Source organism: Pygocentrus nattereri, chromosome 11 (assembly GCF_015220715.1).
Source record: "Pygocentrus nattereri isolate fPygNat1 chromosome 11, fPygNat1.pri, whole genome shotgun sequence".
Taxonomy (NCBI): Eukaryota; Metazoa; Chordata; class Actinopteri; order Characiformes; family Serrasalmidae; genus Pygocentrus; species Pygocentrus nattereri.
The window spans coordinates 28,090,882-28,099,907 of record NC_051221.1 but is presented as its reverse complement, the minus strand read 5'-3'; the positions used below and the strand labels follow the sequence as shown (position 1 = coordinate 28,099,907).

Below are 9,026 nucleotides of genomic sequence, written 5' to 3'. Positions count from 1 at the left end.
TAGAGTTGTGTTCCAAATGGTGCAGTGAGTCAAGAGAGGGATTAACTCTGCGTGGGATTGGCCTGTACTCTAGATTTAGTCTTGTTTTTGATGTTTGGGGAATAGCTATGAATTAGCCTGCCAATTAATCTCAGCAAAACAAAACAAGCTTTCATACTGTCCTTAGAAAGGCAGGAGCATAAGGGCCAATAGTTTTTTGCTGTTTGCCAAGTCAAAAAAATCTGTCTTTATTTGTCATCACTATCCATCCATCCATCCATTTTCTAAGCTGCTTCTCCGTCAGGGTCGGGGGGGTGCTGGAGCCTATCCCAGCAGTCATCGGGCGGAAGGCTGTCATCACTATGATGTTGGCTAACTTGTTACTGAATAATAATTTATGTAGTAAATAATAATAAAAAAAGCAATGGTCTGTGGTCCATATTGGATCTTTGTGGTTTAAAAGAATTCGGGGACATGTTATTGGACACAGAAAGCAATTGTTCTATGTGCTGTAGAACAACTTCAGGCTCAGACTTGATTTTCCTGTGTTCAAATAGTGTGTTACACAATACCCCTGCGAGCAGCATTTCCTTTCATAACCTCACGTGACTGAAAGTGGGTGGGAGAGCTGAGGAGTAATTCTATCTCACTGTTTTTGAAAGTCTGACTTCGACAATACTGGAGGCCAGGTAGGTCGGTCCTATTGCTGCTACCAGTAGCATATCTATGATCAATGTTTACTTGTTTGAAAGGATGCATGTTCTGTATTTCTAATGACTGCCTAATCAGATATTGATAAAAGCAGTTGACTGTATTTGTAATGAAAAGGTAAACATGCTCTTTTATAGGTCATGAGCACCTGAATATTTGTAAAGCTCTTAACGCATGTTCATGTCAGAATATGGCAACAGGTACTTTAGAGATTGACCTTTGGACATTCTAATAAGTAGGGCTATGTTGTAAACCCAGTTGAAAGAACCCCCCCGATCTCATTCTGCTCATACATTTAGAAGGATTCTTCACCTAAATGCACTGATTTACACAGCTGTTTGCATCTGGTCCACGGAAGACTCTCTCTCCTGACGCTTGAGGCTGAACTCCTGGTTGGCCAGTGGAATTTGCTAAAGTTAGGTAAGTATAAATACTTTGTATGCTAAACTTTGTCTCGTCTGAAAGTTACAAAAACTCTTCCATGGTTTCAACACAATAATCCAGTTTCTAATCCAGGTTTCTAGAAACTCTATCTTTAGGGTCTCAGCACATTTTATTACTCGATTTTGACAGGCCACAGGCTTAACTTCACCAACCCCATTTTGAACTTTACTAGGAGTTATTTGTTGGACACCCTTAAACTCTGAAGGATATACCAAATTATTTTGTTACAGCAACTAATTAAACAATGTTTCGCTAAATAAAACAGGAAAATGTTAAGTGTCCAGAGAATGGTATGGAAATGGACATCAATGCAAGATCCAACAAATAAATACGAAGAAATATATCATTGGATATTTTTAATTCTTAAGTTTATGAAACACTTGCCTGACTCATTGTGCCTGACGTTTTTGGTATTCCTACCATATTATATAATCCCAAAATCTTTTCCAGATGTACTTTTTGCACTACTTTGACATAAAATCTCATACATGCACATGTACCAGCACGTCACATAAATCTTTTGAGGATTACCTGAGTAGATGGGAGGTAAGATGTTTTTCTTGCACATTCACAAAATATTCCTTAGTGCTTTGGCAGGATGTTTTCTAAAAGCATTCATTAATTACTTTTTTGCAAAAAAAGTGCACTGTGCCAAAATGATTTTTGTATCGAACAGACTTACTGTTAAAAATGATAGTGTTAATCATGGAGGATCCATGTGACACGATGGCGCCATTGTGCGGCGACGTCTCAGGTGTGCTCTTACCTGTGTTTTTATGATTGTTTGATTGTTATCATTATTTACTCACGCGCACACCGTTTATGTTTATGAAAAGGACACATTACTGCACATTCGATCTTTTGTTAAGCCTGACCCCAAGTTTAACCTTGGAGCGGAGTTTAATCACATTCGTCGTCCTCTGCGCTGAGGGGACTGCAGGCTGCCGGCGGCGGCGCAGAAGGAAGCGTGGCAGGAGAGCTTAGTGTTCTCGTGCGTCTTATGCCTAGTTCAAACAACACGATGTTAGCCTGGTTTTTCAGTCGCCGACAGAAACGTGTGGTCGCAGGCAAATCGGCGATCACTTGGCGCGCGCTCAGTCGTGTCGTGTGAACGGCTGAAAGACGCTCGCCGAGTAGTCGCCGACTAATCGCAGACGCCTGGCAAATATCTAGCATGTTTAATATCCAGCACAGTGGGCGACTGTGCGTCAACAGCAGCGTCTAGCTACAGCCAATGGGAACGCGTAGAGAGAAGCGCGTCACCGTTGAAGATCTCTCTGCGCGCCAGTCGAGGAGTACACAAACAGAATAACGGCTCTACTTGGACACAAGAAATGGAGGAACAGTTGATGGAGCTTTAGCAAGAGCACCAGTGCATTTTTGACGTGTCCAGTGACCTGTACCACAACACGTGGTATTCTATGTGTGTATTGCTAGTTCTCACGAGAGTTTAGTTTTCGTGTGTTCTCGTGTTTTTGGACAGCAGCCAGATGAGTCGGCGATTCCCCAGGGTGAGTCTCCGATCAGTCATGTAGTGTGAAAGCCACAACCAGTCATGTAGTGTGAACGGCACAAAAACCTGACGACTGAAAAAGTCTTGTAGTGTGAACCAGGCCTTAGCTGGCGGAGCTCCAGGTTGCTGGACAGGCTCGTACGGATGTACACGATCCAGACTTTAAATCAGCGAAACTCGCAGTTAAACGCAGGGATGTAAACCCTGCGAATCTTCGCGTCATTTCACGTTCATCAAAAAGGAAGACAGACTCTGTAAACTGGCCTTACTAAATATAAGGTCTTTATCTAATAAAACATTGTTATAAATGACGTTATATCTTCTCAAAAACTAGACTTTTTATTCCTTACAGAAACCTGGCTCAAAGCAGGAGAACATCACCAGCTTGTTGAACTGTGTCCGCTGGATTATCAGTATTTAAACTCCTAGAACCTGGGAGAATAGTATAAAATGTTATCAGCTCAGTTTTGGACAATTTTCGAGTTTTGAAATTCTGGTATTTAAAATGATGTATGCAGACCTGGTATTGTGTATTGTTGTTTACCGCCCTCCTAAACCAAACAGTGCATTTTTAAGTCAGTTAGCTGACTTATTGTCAGAGGTTGTTCTTAATTTTGATCGAGTTTTAATTGTTGGTGATTTTAATGTACATGTAGACAATGATGCAAATGTGCTTGCTTCTCATTTATTAAGCATCACAGAATCTTTTAATTTTTGCCAGCGTGTTGTTGGCCCTACCCATGTTAAAGGGCATACGTTAGATTTGGTTTTTACTTTGGGTCTGACTGTCCACTCTGTTCGTGTGGAAGACTCAATAGTGTCAGATCACAGCAGTATTCTGTTTGATGCCGAGCTCCTGGCTCCAGTCACTAAATCTAAACGTACTATTTGCTCATGTTTTCTAAAGAATGATTCTGTGCATACTTTTACCAGTCATTTTTCTAAGGTATATAACTCTATGACTCCATGTGATCAGGTGAATGACTTGGACAGTAGTTTTAATGATGTATGCACTACTGTGTTAGATGAGATTGCACCTATTAGAACCAGAGTTAAATCTATGGTAAATCCTTCCCCATGGTTAAATGAGGAAATCATAGCTCTGAAGAAAAAACGTAGACAAGCTGAGTGTAGATGGAAACAATCGAAATTACAAGTTCATTATCTTTATTTAAAAGACCTTCTAACTGTTTTCATTATACGTGTTAGAGATGCGAGAAGAGCTTATTTTAAAAACTTGGTTGCTGCTAATAAGCATAATTTTTGTTCTCCACCATTGACCAGTTGATAAATGGGGCCTCTTTTACTAGTTCAGCTTCCAACATTGATTGTGGAAAGTTTCTACATTTTTTTATAGATAAGTTTAGTGACTTAAGAGCTAGCATTGTTTTGCCACCCAGTAGTTCATTGGTTTCTCTTCCTCCTTGTAACATGGTTCTTTTTGATCAATTTGAACCAGTTTCTTTGGAGGATTTAGTATCTGTTGTGCAAGGCTTGCGTCCTTCCTCTTCCCTGTTCGATGTTATGCCATCTAGTTTTTGAAAAAGGTCTTGTTGTCTGTTGCTCATTGCTTATTACCTATTACAAAAGCATCTCTTACTTCAGGTTGTTTTCCTGACCTTTTTAAACAAGCTTGTGTTGTACCACTTCTTAAGAAATCAAATCTTGATTAATCAAATTGTAATAATTTTAGGCCTATCTCTAAATTACCTTTTATTTCCAAGATTTTGGAAAAGACAGCCTCAGTTCAACTTATGCAGTTTTTTAAAGACAACGCCATTCTGGAAAATGTTCAATCTGGCTTTCGCCCAAAGCATAGCACTGAAACAGCTCTTCTGAGAGTCTTAAATGATCTTTTAATGCATGCTGATGCTGGTGAGGTATCACTTTTAATTCTTTTGGATATAAGCGCAACTTTTGATACCATTGATCATGGTATTTTATTGGAAAGGTTGAGTCAATGGGCTGGAATTTCTGGGACAGCACTAAAATGGTTTTATTCTTATTTATGAAACAGGTAATTTTTTGTGTCTGTGGGTGACAGGATGTCTGCCCCTGCATCTCTCAGCAGTGGGGTGCCTCAAGGGTCTATCTTGGGGTCCACTTTTATTCTCTTTATATATGCTCCCTTTAGGTGATCTTATTCAAAGATTTAATGTTTCTTTTCATTTTTATGCTGATGATGCACAGATATATCTATCAGTCAAACGAAATGACACTGGTAGACTGGCTAATCTTACCAATTGTCTGACAGCCATTAAAACCTGGATGTCTCAATTTTCTTAAACTAAATGATGAAAAGACAGAGGTTTTAATTGTGGGCTCTGAGGAAATGTCCAAAAAGGTGCAGTTAGCTATTAATTGTGTTGGTTTAAAGGCAAAGCCCTTTGGGAGAAATCTCGGTGTGACTTTTGACTCCCACCTCAGTTTCTCTTTACACATCAAGAAGCTTCTTCAATCCTCTTTTTTTCAACTTAGAAATATTAATAAAATTAGAAAATTTCGTGCCCTTTTCTGACATTGAAAAATTATTCATGCTTTTGTCTCCACCCGTTTGGACTACTGCAATGCCTTATTTACTTGTCTGAGTCAGAGAGAGGTGGCTCGTCTACAGCTTGTACAAAATGCAGCTACTCGTCTTCTCACTAGGACAAAGCGCAGGGAACATAGTACACCAGTATTGGCTTCTCTACACTGGCTGCCTGTAAGCTATAGAATTGATTTAAAATTTTTAATGCTTACTTATCAGGCTGTTCATAACGAGGCTCCAGCATACATTACTGAGCTCTTACGTCCTCTTCATAGTGCAAGAACTTTAAGGTCTTCAAATCAGGGGTTACTAACTTGCAGTTTATGCTCCAAAATTGTGGAATAATCTTCCTACTGATGTCAGACTCTCTGAATCAAATGAGGTTTATAAAAAAACGTTTAAAGACTTATTTTTATTCTCTTGCTTTTAACAGCTTTTGATCAATGTGCTTTATAAGTCGGTGCGCATTTGAGTATTTAAACTGTGTGTTTTACTTATTTGAGTATATAATCATATTGATTTTAATTGTTTTGTATTTTATTTGTAAGTACTTTGTAAAGCACTTTGTGAGTCACTCTGGAAAAGTGCTATATAAATAAGGTTTTACTTAGTACTTACTTGCTTTTTACGTAATTGTTGAATGGCCTTATTTGCAGTTGAATGCAAAAGTTTGGATGCCCTGGTCAAATGACGTTTAAATAAATGTAAATAACTTAAGTGTATATAAATTAACACATCTTCTACAGAGAACACCCCGCTGCACATTTTAATACACAGTTATTATTCATTTGTTGAGTTTAACATATCAGAAAAAAACAAAACATACAATGTGGCCTTTGAAGAAGTAATGGCACATTTTATGTTTTATTTTTGCCTGGATTTGTTTCCCTGGCAGGGCGACCAGGGCCCTCTCTGTGTAGAGTTCTCCCTGTGTTTGCGTGGGTTTCCTCTGGGTGCTCCGGTTTCCTTCCACTGTCCAAAGACATGCAGTCAGGCCAGTTGGACATGCCAAATTGCCCCTGCCAAATTACCCATAGGTGTAAATGTGTGTGTGAATATATATGCCTCTGTGTCTGCCCTGCGAGTTTCCTGTCTTCTAGCCAATGACCACTGGCTTCAGCTCCCCTTGCGACCCAGAAGGATAAGTGGCTTAGATAATGAGTGTGTGTTTAATTTTTTCCAATATATTAAATGTAGCAAATAAATAGAAATTGTGCAGTAAAGTTTACAGAAAAATGCCATATTTAAGTGTGTTCTCTGTAGAGAATGTTATTTTCACTTAGAAAATCAACAAAAATATGTAATTTGACCAGGGGTGCCCAAATGTTTACATTTGACTGTAGGCTCCAGGTTCTGCAGTTAACCTACTTGACTATTTAGTCAAATCATAACAGTTCATGGCTGCATGTTAGAGAAAATCCACCATGTTTCTGGGAAGAAAGATCATAATTTCATAATGTCAAGAATTTCATTAAATTGTATAATGTAACCATAAAACAAAGTCATTTTCTCTTCACAGGGCTGCGAATGAAGATGTATCATGTATCTGTCACATTATGGGCAGTCTTATTTGCAATGTCAGGCGTACATGGGGGAAAGGTATTAGTGTTTCCTCTGGATGGAAGCCACTGGGTAAATATGAAAGTCATCATTGAGAAACTCCACTCAAGAGGCCATGACCTGACTGTGATGCGAGCTTCTAACAGCTGGTATATTAAGGAGGAGTCTCCCTACTACACTTCAATCACTATTCCAAGTGAAGGCGGGTTTGATGAGAAATTCTTTGATTCATTGGTCGGACGGCTATTGGAGATCAGGAGAGAGGGGAGCTCTTTTTCTCGGTTTCTTCTTGAATTAGAAATCATCTACAAATTCAGTGACCTGCATAAAGATATGACAAAGATACTGACAAAAATATTTGAGGATGAAGCCATGATGAAATCAATCCAGGACGCCAAGTATGATGTAATCCTAGCAGATCCTGCTGTTGGAGGTGGTGCAATTTTAGCATACCACTTTAATATTCCTCTGATTTTCAATGTTCGATGGACGGTCCATGGAGAAGGCCACTTTGCAATAGCACCCTCTCCTCTCTCTTACGTACCTGTCCCTGGAGCAGAGCTAACAGATAAAATGACATTCTTTCAAAGGGTTCAGAATGTTTTGTTTTATGTTTTTACCCTCTTCCAGGCGGCAGTGATCGCAGATCCTCACTACAAAGCCTTCTGTCAGAAGTACTTTGGGCCTGAAGTTGATTACTTCTCCCTTTTTCAGGATGCAGACATCTGGCTCATGAGAAATGACTTCACTTTCGAGTTTCCACGACCCACAATGCCAAACGTGGTCTACATGGGTGGCTTCCAATGCAAATCCTCTAAACCACTTCCTGATAATCTAGAAAAATTTGTTCTAAGTTCAGGTGAGCATGGTGTCATTGTCATGTCTTTAGGGACAATCATAGGTCAACTTCCACAAGATATCACTGAAGAGATAGCGGCTGCCTTTGCCCAACTGCCTCAAAAAGTCATTTGGAGGTACACTGGACCTCAGCCTGCCACCCTTGGCAACAACACGTTGCTTGTGGACTGGATGCCACAGAATGACCTCCTTGGTCATCCCAAGACTAAGGTGTTTGTAGCACATGGAGGAACCAATGGTGTTCAGGAGGCTATTTACCATGGAGTGCCCCTTCTAGGTCTACCTTTGCTCTTTGATCAGCCTGATAATCTCTCTAGGATGCGGAAAAGGGGAGCTGCAAAGCTTGTGGACGCTGCCACTTTGGACAAAACTGTGTTTTTGGACGCCCTGAAGGAGGTGCTGTATAATCCATCTTACAGAGAGAACATGCAGAGACTGTCTAGGTTGCATCGAGACCAGCCCATGAAACCTCTGGATCGAGCAGTCTTCTGGATTGAGTATGTTATGAGGCATGGAGGTGCCCCTCATTTGCGCACACAGTCTTTCAGAATGTCCTGGATGGCCTACCACTCTTTGGATGTTATGCTCACACTGCTGGGAGCCGTGTTCATTATTTCTTTGCTAACTTTTTTCTTGTTGAGGTTTCTCTGCTGTAGATTAAGTTTTCAGAAGAAAATCAAACGTGACTAATAATTGATTGTCTGCTTTTCTTTTTTATATGGGATCTTTTATTTTTAATGATCCTGTGTACACATTATTCAGTTATATTAGTCAGTATTTCCAAAATATACAGTTTTCTTTCCCATTTTCTTAGGTGTGAAATCATTAGTCCTTATTAGCCTACACTGAAAAAAAGATATCTAGGCAAGTGAAATGATCTTAATTCTATGTGGATATCTTTAATATTCTTAATGTTGAGATTGCTGTAAACTTATTGCAAAATTATTTCTAATAATTTCTAATTTCTAATTTCTTAATTCTAGACATTTCTTTGTGTTTATAGAGTAACACCACCTCACTATATTGGTAGATAACTTTGCTTGTTTTTAGAAATGTGCTTAAAACAAGCAAAATTATCTGCCAATATAGTGAGTTAAATTTACTCAAAATGACTTTAAATGATTACTCAACTTATTTCTAGATGTTTTTTAATCTTATTATATTCATACAACCACCTCAAAATGTGAAATAACAGATATTGACACTTATTTCCTTTGTTAAGATACCATTTTGCAAACTACACATGTGCACCTCATGTCCAAAAGTATCCAGACACACCTTCTATTTAGTGAATAAAGCTACTTTAAGTGCTTTGCACTAATTGCTAAAACCTTTGGGATGAGTTAGTGTGGCATTTGTGATCCTGAACAAATCAGCCAACATCAGTAACTGACCTCATTAAAACTCTTGTGCCTGAAAGTTTTTGTGTAT

General features: G+C 39.1%; 1 protein-coding gene across 3 annotated transcripts; it reads left to right on the top strand.

The window, feature by feature from the left end:
• Positions 1–604: 604 nt before the first annotated feature.
• On the top strand, positions 605–8,929 carry LOC108436944 (UDP-glucuronosyltransferase 2A1-like). 3 transcript variants are annotated; one of them, XM_017713709.2, is made up of 3 exons: positions 605–668; positions 1,025–1,110; positions 6,697–8,929. In XM_017713709.2, exon 3 carries the CDS (start codon positions 6,705–6,707, stop codon positions 8,283–8,285), a length of 1,581 nt encoding a protein of 526 aa, XP_017569198.2. In that variant the 5' UTR covers positions 605–668; positions 1,025–1,110; positions 6,697–6,704; the 3' UTR covers positions 8,286–8,929. The 3 variants fall into 3 exon arrangements, with proteins under 3 accessions (XP_017569198.2, XP_017569199.2, XP_037398813.1); XM_017713710.2 differs by having other exon boundaries at positions 657–668; positions 990–1,110; XM_037542916.1 differs by lacking the exons at positions 605–668; positions 1,025–1,110 and adding an exon at positions 1,120–2,645.
• Positions 8,930–9,026: the final 97 nt, after the last annotated feature.

What these genes read in the sequence shown, in the direction of transcription:
- LOC108436944 (XM_017713709.2), top strand. Translation starts at nt 6,705, where the DNA reads ATGAAGATGTATCATGTATCTGTCACATTATGGGCAGTCTTATTTGCA.